The sequence below is a fragment of the Myxocyprinus asiaticus genome, chromosome 39 (genome assembly GCF_019703515.2).
Source record: "Myxocyprinus asiaticus isolate MX2 ecotype Aquarium Trade chromosome 39, UBuf_Myxa_2, whole genome shotgun sequence".
NCBI lineage: Eukaryota > Metazoa > Chordata > Actinopteri > Cypriniformes > Catostomidae > Myxocyprinus > Myxocyprinus asiaticus.
Genome location: NC_059382.1, coordinates 24,069,194 through 24,088,851, shown reverse-complemented (window position 1 = coordinate 24,088,851; position 19,658 = coordinate 24,069,194). Strand labels below are relative to the sequence as shown.

Here is a 19,658-nt window from a genome sequence, read left to right as displayed (position 1 = left end):
ATTTATCCACATGTGTGTCTGTCAAATTTTAAATACAGCAAAATGTTTGTTTTTAAAACGTATTTATTCATCAACAAAATGTTTTGCATTAACACAAATTATTTACATTTCAATTAATTAATTTTTAACAGAATAACTGTACAGCGTCAGCATGTTCCCGCATTCCTCCGCGCGGGGGGGTCAGTGTGTTGCGCGCATGCTGGTCATGGCGACGGTGCGTTCATGTCCATGAGGCGGGAAGCGCGAGCTCCTCACGCGGTTTGAAGCGACCCAAGACGGCGAAACCAACGATGGCTGGCGTTTTCGACATCGATCTGGACCAGCCAGAGGAAACTGTCTCCGATGATGAGCTGGAGGAGGTAACGGAAGGACGGTTTCAAGTAAACGATGTTCCACCCTTAACAGAGTGCAGGCCCGATTTATCAGCGTCAGGCTGCATAATGTTATGCTAACAGGCTAACATCACTGCTTTACAATGCGTTTTAATGGACTGACATGATTGTGCTGCTGCATTAGTCAACATATATGATATAGATAGTGGACTTTATTGCCTGCAGTCTGTTTTGTATTTACCAATTGTAGACGGAATAGGTGTTTAAGCTTGCTACTTGACAGTGCAGTACAGTAATGACAGTTTAAAGGGCTTGATGTATGTTTCTGGTCGGTTTATTAGACATTGTAATGCAACATTCCTTGGGTGATTTCTAATTTGTAACTGCTCAGTTTTACTTGCTTTATATCTGAAACTGTTTTTAAATATGCGTGGTTTCCACTGTACAGTATTTCTACTGTACAGTATTTACACTGTTGCAGTGTTTCTATGGACTGACGTGATTGTGACAGACATAGGGCGAATGTTATTGCCCGAAACCTGTTATATCTGTACCAGTTAATTTTGAAACTGCAGAAGGGTTGTGTGTAACCATGCAAAATGCATTGGTCAATTTCTGCTGGAACTGCTGTTTTACTTGCTTAACATCTAAAATGCTTTTTTTTTTTTTTTTAACATTTTACTCATAGGCTTTCATCTCATACTTTATCTAAAGCTGGTCAATGAGCCATGTTACTTCTGTGAGGATCAGTCAATTAGACGTTTGCAATTCCATAGATGGTCCATGTCATATTATGGGATCTCTGGGAATAGTATTTCGAAATCCGACCCCTTACATTTTCAAGTTAAGGCTAGAACTGCTGCCAACTGTTTCCTCGTAACGTTATCTCCTTGCGCTGCACTGATCATCTCTGCACCCAACCAAGGGCGTAGATTTGGCTTGAACATGGGGGTGGGGGGGGTTACAGTGTTAAGGATTTACATGTTTCCATTGATCATGATATAAATATTGGGGGGTACCTTCCCCCATCCCCCCTGGAATCTACGCCTCTGCACCCAACATACCTTGTTCTACATTGTGCAGTGAATTGAGCTCTGATTGATCGTGCATTTAACATTTCTGTTCTGCAGGCTCAGATCAATGACCTCATGGATCAGTGCAGTGGCTTTGAATTGTAAGTATATGTAGTGGTTTTAAAGACTTTAACTGTGACATTTTGACAGTACTGATGTTACAGATGGTTTAGTATAACTGTCATGTGGTGATTTATGGTTTGTTCTTCTAGCAACATGGACGACTGCGAGAAGATTGAAATATCGGAGGACAATGTAAACCAGGGCACTGAGAACATCCGGCCAGAGTGCTTTGAGCTGCTCCGTGTTTTGGGGAAAGGAGGTTATGGAAAGGTACGTTTTAATGTTACTGTTGTTGATTTTGTATTTACTAGTATTAGGTATATGGAACAGTAGTCAAATAAAAGGAGTAGTTCACCCAAAAATGAAAATTCTGGCAATATTTACTCACCTTTGTGGTGTTCCAAGCCCACTTGACTGGCTTTCTTGTGCAGAACATGAATGGAAATAATTTAATTCATGTTCTGAATGAATTCAGTTCAACAGCAGTACATAGTGACTCACTTTAATGCTTAATAAAGCACCCAAATGTATTAAAAATAATGTGATTATAAGGCACACAATCCCTTTGTGTGAAGAACAGACCATAATTTAGTCATTATTTACTCTACATTCAATTGATTACAAAGGTCTGTAAATAGTGCTGAATTTCAGTAAAGCAGCTAGGTCAATAACATCAATCTAGAGTAAGGATGCACTGATAACACTTTTTCTCTTCCCACTCCGATATCGGAAATCTCAGTATTGGCCGATCCCGATCCGATACCAGTGTTGATGTTTTTTTGCATGATCAGTTTAGAATATCTTTACATTATTGTGTGGAACTAATTGGGAGTGCTCTTTAATTTGTAAAGAAACACAAACCTCTAACTACACATTATTTCAATATAAATGTATAGCTTATTAAGAAACACTTTATTATTAACTAGTATACTGGATAATATAGCAGCAAAATTAACAGTAATTCCAGTACAAGTCATCAATAGAAAAGCTGTTTTATTTTTTTAAATGTATTTATTTTTTGCAAAGTTTTTTCAACTTGTATCTGGACTTTAAAGGATTCAGATCTCTCTTTTGTTCAATTTAGTTGTAAGATATCAGCTCACTTTTCATTCACACAGTTATTTTTTGGAACCCATTCAACTTAAATATTATTATAATTTGTAAACATATGATAATAATATATTATTATAGTAATATATCTCAGTGGTGCACCTTTAACTTTTAAACCCTCACGCTTTTATTTTGACATTCTAAACTCTCCAGGAAGTCCTGTATGTGTCTGTTTGTAAGCAAGTTCACAGTAGTTTAATTCGCTTCTTATTCAAATTCTGGTAAAATGCACCTCCGTTGCCGTTCTAAATACATATTATAAGTGAACCGAACTATTGAGCATCTACATCTGAGATGTTGTTCATGAGTAGCGCTCAAATATTGCGCACAGCTGTGAAAGCTAAAAATAGGCGCGAGTGTGTGTAAACAGAGCAGCGCCATTCACTGATGTGCTGGAGCTGCGCATACTGTATATTTACTTATTAAACACAGCCTTTTGTGATTCACAGAGCTATCGCACGTCTTCAAGTGGCTTTGAATAAAATGCACGAGTCATATGAACTGGTGTTTTTATGGTTCTTTTATGTCATGTTTTGAGCTTGACAGTAACAAACATAACACACAGTATCGGATTTGGATCGGGCTCATCGGACCGATACCCGATCCATTTTAAAATGTCAGTATTGGAGCCGATACCGGTCCAGGTATCGGATCAGTGCATCCCTAATTTAGAGGTAGATCGATTAATCAGTGCTGATAGTGGCCGATATTTTTTGTATTCCTCCATGTTCCTTTGTGGCCGACACTGAATAAGTTTACTGTTAGAACTGCTTGGTTTTACAATAAAACAGTGGTGTCTAGAAGTGAAATAAAAACAATCACTGACACCTGGTAAGGATTTGCTGGATCTTTCATCATTGACGATATTCACCCATATTTTTATCCTCACTTCAGTACATATTTTGTTATTTTGGTTAGATAGCCAAGTGTTCTAAATTGAAGAGAGGACATGCAAAGAAAAATGTGACTATATGGAAACATGCCTTGTCAGCAGTACATTGTATTAGACTTGCCACGATATCATCATTTTCACACCAGTGCGGTGTTCACGTTCAAACCGACTAACACCGTTATTACCGCTGGTTGGACACTATGTGTTACTATGGGGTAATTTTCGTTAAGCAATAGCCTACACAGTAACGCAAGGCAGCTTGGTTTCAAACATTGAACTTTATTTTTTATTTATTTTAACTAAAAATTCAAATGAAACTGAAAAAAATGAAGTGCAATTTTGAAAGATGGTTTTTCAACAGTTGTGAAGGGCAACATCTCTTTGGCAACGAACCTACTTCATCCGTGCATTCTCTCCATCATGAGCTACCGGTCGGGTATTTCATTGTTTGGGCAAATAAATCACTTATTGTGGGTTGTTGCGGGTTTAATGTTGGTGTTTTATTACCTTTCATCCCAGGACCCAGTTTAGCTGCTTCGGAAGGGTAATGACTTTAAATGTGTGTGAATAAATTTGTTTTGTTCCCTCCTAGGGCTGGGCAATATGCAAGAAATATGTTCACAATATTTATATTAAAAATATAATATCCACAATACACAATATCCAATTACATTTTTCAACCCCCCGGCTGAGGGATTGGTGAATATTCTTGCTTTAGTCATTTTGCATTGAAAATTAAATTCATTTATTTAAAAAATGAAAAACTTAAACCAAAGACATTTTCTAAATTCAAATTGCACTTCAAACAAAACAAAAAAGCAATTAAATTAGTGAAGTGGTCAGAAAAAAATTAAAAAAAAATTAAAATCATAACCACCTTTCCATTTACAGGCAGGCAAGTATCCGTGTACAGGCGGAAAATTACTAATACATATTAAGATCTAAAAAATGTAAACATAATAATTATAATGATGATAATAATCACTGAAATATAAATCATGTTTCGAGGTGAATGTGTTTTTGTATTATGTTATTATTTAATCACAGATGTAAAGCATAGGTTATGCAATATAAAGTGACTGTGCAGAGTTGCGACAATGAACTGCTCTATGGAAATAAAGCGAACTAAACTCAAAGCACCTCCTGAGCTGAGATGGTCTGAGGTCATTTGCAGCATTCTCATAGACGATACTATTCTTGTAAAAAAAAAAAAAAAAATTGAGAAGACTGAAACAAAGAACGAGTGAGAACACTTTACATATGCGTGTTTCACGAGACTGCACGCCTCTGAACAAACAGCGCGACACACATGCACATAGATACTTTTCTCTCATCTGTTCTTAAAAATATAATAGTGTGTTTCTTCAAGCACATGTCTGTGTCTAACAGCATTTCTTGTGTCGTTTCGAATCCAAGACATCTTACAGTTACCCACCATGCACATTATACAGTATTCGCTACCTGCGATTGAACGTCTTCTGTCAGTGCGCGTACTTACTGCCTGTGTAATTTGATAAGTTGGTAAAGAACATCTGGCTTTCAATGTGTTATTTAGGTTCATTTATCATGAGTCACAAACTCTTCATTAGGCAACTATTCTTTATTTAAGGCAATTCAATTCGTTAGGCTATTTAATTGATATTGGAAGTTCCATTTATAATGTTTCTCCCTTTTACCCGGTATAAAATTTCACACCGGTGTTGTCCATTGTACCGAGTAAAACCAGTAACACTGTACAGCGTGGCAACCCTATATTGTATGTGTATACAACTTCATACTTTGTGAATAATAATAAACCTTATTCCTCATTAAACCTCATCTAATGAAATCTATATATTACAGTATACACACACATACAAAGCAAGCTTGTTTATAGTTGAAAATGCCACGTAATGCACCAAATAATTTTTTTTTTCTTTTCTGGATATTATTGGGATTTTGGTTGAACAATAAACTGCTTCTGAGACAGGTTTTTCCTGGGTCAAAAATGGTCTTCGTGGTGGCTGACATACGTGGTCATCCACATACGTAATGCTGTTGTTCTTTTTTTTATAAACATAATTGCAATTTAATGAATATTTAAGATATGTAGTTGCATCAGGTTTTTTTGTACTTCAAGGTTTTGTGGAAAATCTAACAACTTAACACCTTATTTCTAAAGGGCTAGTTATAATGTTCATGAATAAACCACTTTACTGATTTGGGACTGTGCTTCTATAGTGAAAATGTTTGTTTTCTACTCCATAACAGATATTGTTTTCCTTTTTTCAGACTCTTATTGATTTAAGAATAACTTTTATTGGGGGCCTGGGTAGCTCAGCGAGTATTGACGCTGACTACCACCCCTGGAGTCGCAAGTTCGAATTCCAGGGTGTGCCAGGTCTCCTAAGCAACCAAATTGGCCCAGTTGCTAGGGAGGGTAGTCACATGGGGTAACCTCCTTGTGGTTGCGATTAAGTGGTTCTCGCTCTCAGTGGGGCGTGTGGTAAGTTTTGTGTGGATCGTGGAGAGTAGCATGAGCCTCCACATGCTGTGATTCTCCGCGGTGTCATGCACAACGAGCCACGTGATAAGATGCACGGATTGACGGTCTCAGAAGCGGAGGCAACTGAGACTTGTCCTCCGCCACCCGGATTGAGGTGAGTAACTGCTCCACCACTAGGACCTAGTAAGTAGTAGGAATTGGGCATTCCAAAATTGGGGAGAAAAAAAAAAATGATTTTCCTGATTATAGGAAATAGGAACATCTAAAGCCAAACCAGATCATTTTGTTTACTGTTATCAAATATAATTAGGACAGGAAATATATTGCAATATTATACACAAGACTTGGTTTACAATTTATAAAGGTCAAGACTTTTATTCTACATTGTACTTGCCGTTATGTTGATGAGTATTTTTTCCATTACAACTGTGGCTGACATAGTAAAAAAAAAAAAAGTTTAATTTACTGTGGTAAATGTTAATTAGAGTGTAACTAATTGTAAACAATATCTAGTAATTTATGTTGGTGCAGGGCAGGTGTTTTCTCTTACCCTTGTCTGTGCTGTTCTGAATTATGGGGCTATTTAGCCGTTTGAAATGTCTGAATTGCTCCATAAGGCTTTGAAATAGAAAATTCTCATGTAGAGTGCAAAAAAAAAAAAAATTGAGGTTTTTTTTTTCTTTGCAGGTTTTCCAGGTTCGGAAAGTAAGCGGTGCAGCATCAGGAAAAATATTTGCAATGAAAGTCTTGAAAAAGGTTAAACAAGTCCCTTAAATTTGATTAAAAACATTTACGTTTGAAATGTTAATAAGCCCGCTCAGCATCACCTTGCTTTACCTCTTTTAGGCAATGATTGTACGTAATGCCAAGGACACAGCGCATACTAAAGCAGAGCGGAACATCTTAGAGGAAGTCAAGCATCCTTTCATCGTCGATCTGATCTATGCCTTTCAGACGGGCGGCAAGCTTTACCTCATCCTTGAATACCTAAGTGGTTTGTGAATCAAGAACAACCTTTGTCTGCTAGAGATAGATACCTTCTCATTCTTTCCAGTCTTCTGCAGTTGCTGTGGAGTTGCTAAGGGATATTTTGCATTCCTCTGTGGCATTTCTCCTTTGAATGTCCTTTTTACTAATGAAATAGAAAGTGTCAAAACATTTTCACTTTTCACGTTTTGAATTCTAATGTGGCAAAGCTTTATCATCAGTCCATCTTTCTCTGTGTTTGATTTTAAAACAATTATGTTTGTTGTAAAAACGTTCCGTTTGCAGGTGGGGAACTTTTCATGCAGCTTGAGAGAGAGGGGATTTTCATGGAGGACACAGCCTGGTAAGTGAAGATGTTTTAGTCAACTCTGTGATTGTTATCATATAAACTGCTGCTGTGTTTTGCATCAGCTCCTTTAAGTTAAGAGCTAGATATATACAGTGGTGGCCAAAAATATCTGCACCTTTGGTAAATATGAGCAAAGAAGGCTGTGAAAAATGTGTTTATTGTTTATCCTTTTGATCTTTCATTCAAAATATTCACAATAATATATCCTCTAATGGATATCAAACAGTTGCAAACACAACAAGTTTTATCAAAAAACAAATATATGTGTGGCACAATTATTGGTACCCCTAGAAATTCTTATGAGTAAAATATATCTGAAATATATTTCGATTTATGTTAAATTTTTTATTACACCTGGGTGAATAGGAACATTAAATTGTTCAGCCATGACTTCCTGTTTCACAAGGGTATAAATGAGGTAACACACAGGCCAAATTCCCTTAGTCATCTATCACAATGGGTAAGACCAAAGAATAAATTTATGATGTGCGGCAAAAGGTTGTTGAGCTTCACAAAATGGAAAATGGCTATAAGAAAATAGCTAAAGCATTGAAAAGACCCATTTCCACCTTCAGATGGAATAATTCAAAAATCCAATCAACTGGAGATGTTAAGAATCGACCTGGAAGAGGACGCGTGTCTATATTGTCTCCAAGCATGGTGAGGAGGATGATTCGAGTGGCCAAAAATTCTCCAAGTATCACAGCTGGAGAATTGCAAAAATTAGTTGGATCTTGGGGTCAGAAAGTCTCCAAAACTAAAACCAGATGTCACCTACATCACCACAAGTTGTTTGGGAGGGTTTCAAGAAACAAGCCACTGCTCTCATCCAACAACAAATCCAAGTGTCTTCAGTTTGCCAGACACTACTGGAACTTCAAATGGAACCGGGTTCTATGGCCAGATAAAACAAAAATAGAGCTTTTTGGCAGCAAACACCAGAGTTGGGTTTGGCACACACAGAGGGGTAGCCATATGGAAAAGTACCTCATGGCCACGGTTAAATATGGTGGTGGATTTTTAACGTTGTGCGGCTGTTTTTATGCCAAAGGTCTTGGAAATCTTTTTCTGATACATGGCATCATGGACTCTATCAAATACCAACTGATAAAAAATCAAAACCTGATGGCCTCTACCAGAAAGTTTAAAATGGGCCCTGGTTGGATCTTCCAGCAAGACAGTGATCCAAAACAAACATCAAAATCAACAAAAAAATGGTTCACTGACCACAAAATCAAGGTTATGCCATGGCCATCCCAGTCTCCTGAGCTGAACCCTATAGAAAACCTGTGGGGTGAACTGAAGAGGAGAGTCCACCATGTGGATCTCGGAATTTGAAGGATCTGGAGAGATTCTGTATGGAGGAATGGTCTAAGATCACTTGCCATGTGTTCTCCAACCTCGTTAGGCATTGTAGGAGAAGACTCAGAGCTGTTATCTCGGCAAAGGGAGGTTGCACAAAGTATTGAATAAAAGGGTGCCAATAATTGTGCCACACATATATTTGACAAAAAAAATATTTTTTGATAAAACTTGTGTTGTGTTTGTAATTGTTTGATGTCCATTAGAGGATAGATTATTGTGAATATTTTGAATGAAAGATCAAAAGGATAAACAATAAAGAAATATTTTTCACAGCCTTCTTTGCACATATTTACCAAGGGTGCCAATATTTTTGGCCACCACTGTAGTTAATTATGGTCATATCACATACAGTGATTTATTAAAGTGTCAAAAGGACAAATCTGCACACCGACACATGCAATACAATAAGCCTTACATTCAGCATGAGATGAACGAAGATAATCAGAATGATTTGGCTTTTTACACACAGCTTTTACTTGGCTGAAATCTCAATGGCTCTCGGACACCTGCATCAGAAAGGCATCATCTACAGAGACCTCAAACCTGAGAACATCATGCTCAATAGTCAAGGTTTGACCACTTTGAAAATAAAGCCAGCAAACTGAAGAATTGATTTAGTTCAATTACTTAGTGTTGTCCTGTCTTTTTCCTATTGCAGGACATGTAAAACTGACTGACTTTGGACTGTGTAAGGAGTCGATCCATGATGGCACAGTGACTCACACTTTCTGCGGCACTATTGAGTACATGTGAGTTACAGTAAAAGAAATCCCGGGTGGCTCATCTTTGTCGTGTGACCAATGTCCTGTTTTGCACGCGTCACATTGATTGACATACCCATTAGGGCTGCAACTAACGATTATTATGATAATCGACTAATCTAACGATTATTAGAACGATTATTTGACTATTCGGCGATTATTGCAAGGATTAATCATTAGCTATTAACCGACTATTCAGCTTGTGCCCCGACTTAAAAGGTTGTATTAAACATGCTTACTAACAATAAAGAGGACAAAATCATCTTTTAAAAATACCTCTAAATGACATTCACTGAATTAAAGGGAAAAAATACTTTCAGTAAAAAATTCACTGCAAAAATCCTATTGTTATCAAGTGTTTTGTCTTGTTTTCCATTTAAAATTGTCTAAAAATTCTTAAAACAAAATACATTACTTGAGAAGCAACATATAAGATATTTAGAATTGCTTTAAGAGAATGCATCTTAATTATAAGTGTATTTTTTCACTTTGTTATACTTCTGCGAGTGCAGTAAAGACTAAATATACTTGTATTCAAGATCTATTCTCTAAAAGTCAGTCTAAATATCTTCTATGCTGCTTCTCAGGTGAATGCATCTTTTTTTAAAGGATTTTTAGATATTTTAAAATATTTGTCTTTAATATTATATTCAACGTTCTCAGATAACTATTTTTTTCTTCTGCAGTATAGCTGCTAAAGAAAATGTACGTTGTTTTAAAGGAGTTTGAGATATTTATATTGGAAAACAAGCCAAATCAAAAACATATTTTGTTGCAGTGTATAATGGGGTGAAGACTACCCTCTCTCACCTTTTTGTTCACTTCAATCCATCTTTAACTAAAAAAAAACAATCTCTCTCTTATTAATAAAGCTGTGTATTGCCAGTTTTCTTCATGATAAGAAATGCACAGTGACACATATATTATGGTTCAAGAAGTTGCAAGCCATCACGTTATAATCTAGCTGCATTAAGCGTGCGCTCGAGGGACGAGCGTCCCCACGACAAGAGTGTATATCAGACGGGTGCAGTTTCAATCTCTCCCCCTTAGATCAGGACAGTTCGTGCAACTCATACAAGAGGCACTGACCACACAGAGAAATGCCAGTGTCAGAGTTTGTAGTTACTTTTATTATTTGAACTATAATAAAGCTATAACGTATTAAATATAATTGCATTAAAGATGAAACACCGAGGTGTTTCATTTAAAGACGCTCTGATATTGAAGTTTTGCTTAAAGGAATAGTTCACCCAAAAATGAAAATTTGCTGATAATTTACACACTCTCAGGCCATCCAGTTTCTTTCTTCATTAAAACAGGATTAAAGACTTTTAGGAATTCATTTCAGGCCTCCTCCTCTACACAATGCAAGTGAATGTCCTCCATTTTTTGAAGGTCAAAAATGCATATTTAGGGTGCATCAAAATAATCCACACGACTCCAGTCGACAAATAAAGTTCTTCTGAGCGCAAATGATTGGTTATTTTTAGAAACAATACTTATATTGCGCTCATGAGAGGGATGACGTAAGCTCGTTGGTAAGGTCACGCGTCACGTGGAGGCACTTTGTTTACATTGTTTTTTTTTTCTTTTTTTTTTATTATTATTTGGAAATAATTTTGAATTTAATTTTATATTGTTTTTAAATTGTTTTTGGACTGTTTTGGTTTGTGAACGGCACAAGTTTCTCTTGTAAACAATGACACGCTTCCTGACTCCTCCTCCACGTGACCTTACCAACGAGCTTACGTCATCCCTCTCATGAGCGCACGTCACAGAGATGCACAGAAGTGAATATTTGTAGTTAAAAAGTATATAAGTATTTTGTTTCTCAAAATAATCAATCCTTTGCGTTCAGAAGAACTTTATTTGTCGACTGGAGTCATGTGGATTATTTTGATGCACCCTAAATATGCATTTTGGAACGAATGGAGTACATTCACTTGCATTGTTTAGAAGAGGCGGCCTGAAATGAAATCCTAAAAGTCTTAAACTTAAAGTCTGTTTTGATGAAGAAAGAAACTCAGATACATCTTGGATGGCCTGAGGGTGAGTAAATTATCAGCAAATTTTCATTTTTGGGTGAACTATTCTTTAAGTGGAACGGTAGCTCCAGCTCCGCTTATTCCAAATCGAGAGTGCTTCTGTATTTACTTATTTTGTATTTTTGTCTCATATTTTCCAATCTACATCACCTTAAGCTGTTTGGAAAGTTTGAAATGCATCTGTGAGCTGTGTTCTTCCTCAGTCAGACGCGAGCTGCAGTGCTCCTCTCCGCCATCATTAGAGTTTAATGTGATCACATGTTACGTTAAATGAGATCAAACAACCATTCGTCAATGACAATTGGTGACAATTTTTGGTTGTCGATAACATAGACGAATCGTTTTTGCCTTAATACCCGCATGACATGCATTTGAAAGGATTCTGCAGTATCGTGAGACGTTTCTTTGTTTCAGGGCTCCAGAGATCCTCATGAGAAGCGGACACAATCGGGCTGTTGACTGGTGGAGTCTTGGAGCTTTAATGTATGACATGTTAACAGGAGCAGTGAGTATCAGCTTTTATTGCGCATGCAATTTCTAATGCGTTGTGCTAGTTTACAATTTTATATCAAGCAGTATATTGGTCAGGCTAATTAATCGGCAGATATTTGGCTATTTTGAGATGATTGGCATTAGCTGATGACAGTCTGTTTACATGCACAGTTTCAATCGAGCTACAGAGAGTTTTTGTGTAGTCAGGCTATATTTGTCATCTGTCTATACAAGTATACATGACACTATGCGTAATCAAACATTTGAAAGAAGAACATCAAACGCTCTTTTATTTTTTTTATTTTTATTTTTTTTTGGAGCAGAGGTTTTCAAACTTTTCGATATTTAGGACACCCAAATATTATGGTCCCCTTGTGAGGGGAACCTTGTTCCAAAAATATAAAAAATATTTTTTTAATAAATAAATGTATTAAAAAAAAATACTACAAAAATATTTATTTTGTATTAAGTTCATAGTGTTTTTTTTCCTTACCATCATATTTCCACTTGTTTATTTGTAAACCTTAAGAGTATCATTTTCAATGAAGTTCAAATTTTGTAGAGCGCTTTAACAATGAATATTATTCCAAATCAGCTTTACTAAGAATAGGGCCTTAAAGCCCTCAGTGAGAGCAAGCTAATGGTGACAGCTAAAGGTTCAAGAAAGATTTTTATCACAAACCTGTCTGCAGATTCTTTTTTTTAATTATTATTATTAATTTCTTAAAGTTAAAAACTAGGGCTGTCAATAGAATAAAATAATCATGATTGATTTCATGATTTCTGACCAGTCTTAAGAAAGCAGATTAAAACTGTAAAAATGTTTGATTCTGTAATATTTTTTTATTACACTTTTATTTTTTTAAATGTTCCGCTCCCTTGTGGCCCCCTGGGGTGGCCTGAGCCCCAGTTTGAAAACCCCTGTTTTGGAGCATGTGCACAGAACCGATGCCAATTGTGGTCCAATTAAAGCCCAAAGTGTACTTCGGTCAGACGCATAACGCAAATTTTGTCATGAACTACTGCACGTGCACTTGAAATTATTTGCACTAATAAGTCTGTCCACAAGGTGGTAACACTTGCAATTGAGCCGTTGCTGTCACATGATGTGCTAGATGTTATTGCAACTGAACATCAGAAGACAAAGGTAGAAACAACAACAGTGGATATACACGTCAAGACGTGTATGAAGAGGTCACAAGATACCTGCATTTGTATAACTTGAGTCTGAAGGAATATAAAGACATCTTTATGGGTCTAAACTCCTGAAGGGAAATAGTCCAGTATCTCATAGCAGTCTTAGTGCGCATGCGCCAATGGTCTGTGTATGCACGTACAGTCAAATGTAGTATACTTTGAAAGGCTGAGCGTTCGACTGTACGCAGGCGCTAAGCGTTCGCGTCAAAACCGATGTATACTTTGGGCTTAACTTGTGTACATGCTGGATGAAGTGGAGCTACAATCACATTATCTAGGTCTGTTAGTCCGTCTTCACAAAACTAGATTGGTACGATTTCAATTGGACTACAGCATTTACGTGACATTTTAAAAATGGTGTCTATTTGGATACTTAACAAAAGTGTTACTTTTCCTTGTTTCAGTTCCAAAATTGACCTCTTCTGTGGACAATATTTGAGTTTGAGTAAATGTTGTGTAAAATAAGTGTTCAGTTCAGCAATTTTGCCTACATCTCATTTGTTGTCATTTAATGTACTGTATATATTAGCATTATATAGCAGTATTTTGCTCTATAGTTATCAATATTGGCATCGTCCATTGAAAAACCCAATCAACCACTAGTTGATGCCAATAAATGGATGATTCTTTTTTTAAATGGATGTTTTTTTGTTTATTTTTTATTTTATTTTTTTGCTGCTCCAGCCACCCTTTACTGGAGAGAACCGGAAGAAAACCATTGACAAAATTCTTAAATGCAAACTGAACCTCCCGCCCTACCTCACACAAGAAGCCAGGGACCTACTCAAAAGGGTATGCAAATATCTCTTGACCCTATCCCAGTTTTATACAGTATTGTATATCAGTTTCTTGTATTACAGTGAATGACCTTTTGTTTATGGCTCTTAATAGATTAATGTTATATACAATCATTCAGATTTTATTGTGTTTTTCAGCTACTGAAAAGAAATGCCTCATCTCGGCTTGGGGCTGGACCTGGAGATGCAACAGAAGTACAGGTCTGTTTACATGCAGTGTAACAATGCTTTTACTATTCAACCACAATCATCATGCAATTAATTGAAATGCATTCATTAGAATTCTTGTATGTGTCTCTTAGACTCATCCCTTTTTTCGACACATTAATTGGGACGACCTTCTTGCGCGAAAAGTAGAACCACCATTCAAGCCTTTCTTGGTAAGGTTTGGCTGGTTTCTTGCTGTGTGCTGGTATTTTAGGGTTTAATTGAGTTTAGATGAATTACATGACCTGATGTCTTGCTTCAACAGCAATCTGCTGAAGATGTGAGCCAGTTTGATTCAAAGTTCACCAGCCAGACTCCAGTTGACAGTCCTGATGACTCCACACTGAGTGAAAGTGCAAATCAGGTCTTCTTGGTAAGACTGCCAAATCATGATTTGCTGTCCTTGTTTTCTTTCTGTTAATTACATGACACTACCGTATTGCGATTTTCATTATCTGGTCTTTTGCAGGGATTTACCTATGTAGCTCCATCTGTATTGGAAAATATAAAGGAGAGGTTCTCATTTGAGCCAAAAATTCGTTCACCTCGTCGGTTTTTGGGAAGCCCCAGAACACCTATCAGGTAATCAGATTTTATGGGCTATTTTCGTGCAGAATAACTGAAACCTAACATATTGCATTCCTTTTCTTTCTTATATGTATGTTACATTTCTTCAAATATGTGCACTTAAATGGGAATTAATGGTTTCTATATTGACAAATCATGCAGTAAAGTTGAGTTGTTGGAGACTCAGTTTTGATACATGTGGACATATTCATGTGGACTCATTTGATTTCTTCCCCACTGTTTCAGCCCCATTAAGTTCTCAGGAGACTGTTGGCCACGAGGTCCCACTTTGCCTGAATCCTCTACCCTCCAGTCCCCCACAGAACTCGCTATGGAAGTGTCCACCATGGATCAGATGGATTTCACAGCCAGCAATGAGGCCACCGCCCCTCTTCCCATCAGGCAACCTGCTGGCTCCAACATGGGCCAATTTAAACAGCAGGCCTACCCAGTAATGTCCAAAAGGCCAGAGCATCTACGTATGAACCTATGACCATTAGTTCAACTTAGAGTTTTTCTTTGCTTTCTCCATTTCTTTTATATGGACACTAGGGGAAAAGAAACGTCCCCAGCATTACCACCATCTCCTACTATATACTGCCCTTCACATCTGATGAGCATGAGTCTTTCACAGAGTTTGAGAAACTGCTCCAGTTCCTCATGTCCCAAAACCTCAGTGAGCATTCTTAGATGATTTCATTACATATCAGATGGATTGGGCCTTTTTTTGGATTATCAACTTTTATACGTGATTTTACCGTAAAAGGAACATGAAATAAACAACAAAAAAAGAATGACTTGACACTATTTGCAAATGTGCAGATGAATAGATGCTGCCTGCAAGATGATCAAGTGATGTATTTACAAGGGACGCTAAATCACTTTCCAGCTGTCAATGAATTGTACAAATCATTGTGGATCGAAAAGTGAGATGCTTTTGTGGGGATTCCATCGAGTGGAGGTTCGCAACCTGACTTAAGTCTTATACATTTTTAAATGAGTGTATCCCACAGTGCTGTATAGATGATGGATAAATACACGAGCCTCAATAAAAACCAATACATTAACTTTTGAAACTTTATTATGTGCTGGAGTGTGAAGTTAGTTCCACTGGAGATTTGCAAGATCTCTGTGCAGTGTCCAACAGTGGTAGTGATGTGCATTACAATATTAAATATTGTATGAATGCACACTAATCATAATTAATCACTTTTATCTTATGCCTTTTTTTTTTTAACCGATTGATTATGGCCCATTGTTTGAAATTTATTTGGCAAACAAAGCATGATTCCCACAGATTTTGAAAACCTGAAAATTTAGAGAATTTTAAAATTGTGTTTTCTTCATCTGGATAAGTCAGGGAAATTAATATTAAAAGTCATAGAAAATCAAGAAAATTTCAGTATTGACTATAAAATTTTCCAACTTTTCTCTGTTCTGTTTCATCATCTAGATATTGCTTGTGTAGAGTACATTTTCTTGCAAGCCATAGGGATGTCCAAGATGTTAGCAAATTATTCTCTGGAATCAGTTCTTTTCAATGAAACGGTCAAAATGGTTCACAAATAAGAACTGACTGAATACTTCCAATACTGATTTCATGGATTAATGTAAAGTATTGAAAATTGGCTCTTTTTTTGTATTTAATCAGTATACCTCAAAGAGAACACACTTCAAAATCATCTAAAATGAGTCTCTATTAGTTTAATTATTGTGTTTGGAGGGTACTGAGGAAGCGACACAGTTAACAAACATTACATTGGTACGCATGCTTGTATGAGCAGGTTGTCCTCAATTATCCAATTAGAATCTTCGGCACTAAAGGTCACAGGAACAGGATGGACACGAAACAACATAATGAATTCCATTATTGGGTGAAATGAGTCACTTTGGCATTGAGATACAGTAAATGACAGAAAGTAGCAAAATGTAATTGCATTCACCCTAATTATCTGGGCATGTTAAGTCTACTAGGAATTTGTACTTTTCCAGCAACAGCTGTGTTGTTGCTTTTATCATTTTGACCATAAATCAAGTGACATCTGTTGAGGTGCAGTCTTAGAAGTATACACAAAATATGCATTTAAATCTTGTTTGTCACATTTCTACAGTTAGGCCCACTCCATTAGTGGGAGGGAAGTTGTGAACGTCAAATGACAATTTTAGTCAGCTCATCTGTGGAGATTCCCTTAAAATTTTCACAATAATGGAAACAACTGTCTGCCTCTAAGGAAACAGATGTTGAACATCACTTGTAGCAGAACTAACAGTTATAACAGCTTTGGAAGATGAGAACAATGATAAATGATTAATTTATGTTCAAACAGTTGATTTATATTGTTCTAACTCTGCTGTTTTTTGCCACATTTTCTGTGCTGTGGATTTCTGCAGAATAGATTTAAACGTAAAAATGTGTTAAACAGAGCTAAGAGTCCTACACATATTTGTAGTTGAAATCAGGATCAAATTCACCAAAAATAGTTCATAAAGGAACATGTAAGATCACATGTGTAAAATTTGATGAATGGCTGGAATCATCTGTGCATCTGCAGAGTTTTCTGTGGAATTCTATGCACGCAGATTCTGTCGGAGTCTGCTTATAAAGTGGTACTGCAGTACTAGGTCTAAAGTTAGGGGCTGGACCTGGAGATGCAACAGAAGTACAGGTCTGTTTACATGCAGTGTAACAATGCTTTTACTATTCAACCACAATCATCATGCAATTAATTGAAATGCATTCATTAGAATTCTTGTATGTGTCTCTTAGACTCATCCCTTTTTTCGACACATTAATTGGGACGACCTTCTTGCGCGAAAAGTAGAACCACCATTTGTCCTGTTGTTATACAGTTCAAGACAGAGTTTACATACACCTTAGCCAAACACAATTAAACTCAGTTTTTCACAATTCCTGACATTTAATCGTAGAAAACATTCCCTGTCTTAGGTCAGTTAGGATCACTACTTTATTTTAAGAGTGTGAAATGTCAGAATAATAGTAGAGAGAATGGTTTATTTCAGCTTTTATTTCTTTCATTACATTCCCAGTGGGTCAGAAGTTTACATACACTTTGTTAGTAATTGGTAGCATTGCCTTTAAATTGTTTAACTTAGGTCAAACATTTTGGGTAGCCTTCCACAAGTGTCTCACAATAAGTTGCAAGCCTCACCCTTTTTCCTTCAAACATTACGATGGTCATTATGGCCAAACGGTAAAATTTTTGTTTCATCAGACCAGAGGAAATTTCTCCAAAAAGTAAGATCTTTGTCCCCATGTGCACTTGCAAACTGTAGTCTGGCTTTTTATGGCGGTTTTAGAGCAGTGGCTTCTTAATTGCTGAGCAGCCTTTCAGGTAATGTCAATATAGGACTCATTTTACTGTGGATATAGATACTTGTCTACCTGTTTCCTCCAGCATCTTCATAAGGTCCTTTGCTGTTGTTCTGGGATTGATTTTCACTTTTCGCACCAAACTACGTTCATCTCTAAGGAGACAGAATGCATCTCCTTCCTGAGCGGTGTGATGGCTGCGTGGTCCCATGGTGTTTATGCTTGCATAATATTGTTTGTACAGATGAGCGTGGTACCTTCAGGCATTTGGAAATTGCTTCCAAGGATGAACCAGACTTTTGGAGGTCCACAATTTTTTTCTGAGGTCTTGGCTGATTTCTTTTGATTTTCCCATGATGTCAAGCAAAGATGCACTGAGTTTGAAGATAGGCCTTAAAATACATCCACAGGTACACCTCCAATTGACTCCAATTAGCCTATCAGAATCTAATTGGCTAATATCCTAAAGGCTTGACATCATTTTCTGGAATTTTCCAAGCTGCTTGAAGGCACAGTTAACTTAGTGTATGTAAACTTCTGACCCACTGAAATTGTGATATAGTCAATTAAAAGTGAAACAATCTGTCTGTAAATAACTGATGGACAAATTACTTGTGTCATGCACAAAGTAGATGTCCTGAACGACTTGCCAAAACTATAGTTTGCTAATATGAAATCTGTGGAGTGGTTAAAAAAATGAGTTTTAATGAGTTCAACCTAAGTGTATGTAAACTTCTGACTTCAACTGTAAGTCTTAATGACCCCTTGTTCCAGAGATGTTCCAGAAAACTTACATTTCACTCTGTTATAGGAATATTTAACCCGAAAATGAAAACCCTCACCCTCAAAGATCCCAGATGTGTGTGACTTTCTTCTGCAGAACACAAAGATTTTTAGAAGAATATTTCAGCTCTGTAGGTCCTCACAATGCAAGTGAAAAGAAAGTCAGACACATCTGGGATGGCATGAGGGTGAGAAATGATAAGAGCATTTTCATTATTTGGTTGATCTATCCCTTACACCTTTTTTAAAACTAGGTCAGTAACCTCGTGCAACTAGAAAACCCACCTGATATAAACCTAACTGCAGAGGATATAACCAAATGTAGCACGATGAAGTTGTGGATCTAATCCCATGCGTATTGGATTTTAGTGGTGTAGTGGAGGTTTTAATGCACATGCGTGTTCACATTTTAATGTTTTATTACTGTAGCATACTTAACGGTCATTTATACAGTATATATTCATATAACACACAAACACACACACACGTTTATATATTAGGGCTGCACAATTAATTAAAATTGTGGTATGACATTGTTTGATTATTTAACTGCAAAGGGCTACAATGATTTAATTAAATGAATAGATAAATCAAGCTGTTCACTTCAAAGTCTATGCACGCTGCTCTGTCCTGTCTGTATTGTGTATAAGCATTATTACAGTGTATTCAGAGCGGTTCTGTGCTCCACAACTCCATCTTGTGCTCAGAGTAACAGCTGTTTCACACATGATGCGAATGCAGTGCATATGCAGTACGTATTTTTTTTCAGTGCCCATGTTAACAGGTTAGAGCATTCAGACCGTACGTGGGTGCAGCATGGCA

At 36.9% G+C, this 19,658-nt stretch overlaps 1 protein-coding gene across 1 annotated transcript; it reads left to right on the top strand.

Moving 5' to 3' along the window:
- The first annotated feature begins 168 nt into the window (after nt 1-168).
- On the top strand, nt 169-15,803 carry rps6kb1b (ribosomal protein S6 kinase b, polypeptide 1b). Its single transcript, XM_051679348.1, has 15 exons — nt 169-359; nt 1,463-1,506; nt 1,618-1,738; nt 6,643-6,711; nt 6,802-6,949; nt 7,228-7,285; nt 9,126-9,226; nt 9,315-9,405; nt 11,877-11,967; nt 13,836-13,943; nt 14,087-14,149; nt 14,251-14,328; nt 14,421-14,528; nt 14,625-14,737; nt 14,969-15,803. Exons 1-15 carry the CDS (start codon nt 291-293, stop codon nt 15,213-15,215), a joined length of 1,509 nt encoding a protein of 502 aa, XP_051535308.1. The 5' UTR covers nt 169-290; the 3' UTR covers nt 15,216-15,803.
- Nucleotides 15,804-19,658: the final 3,855 nt, after the last annotated feature.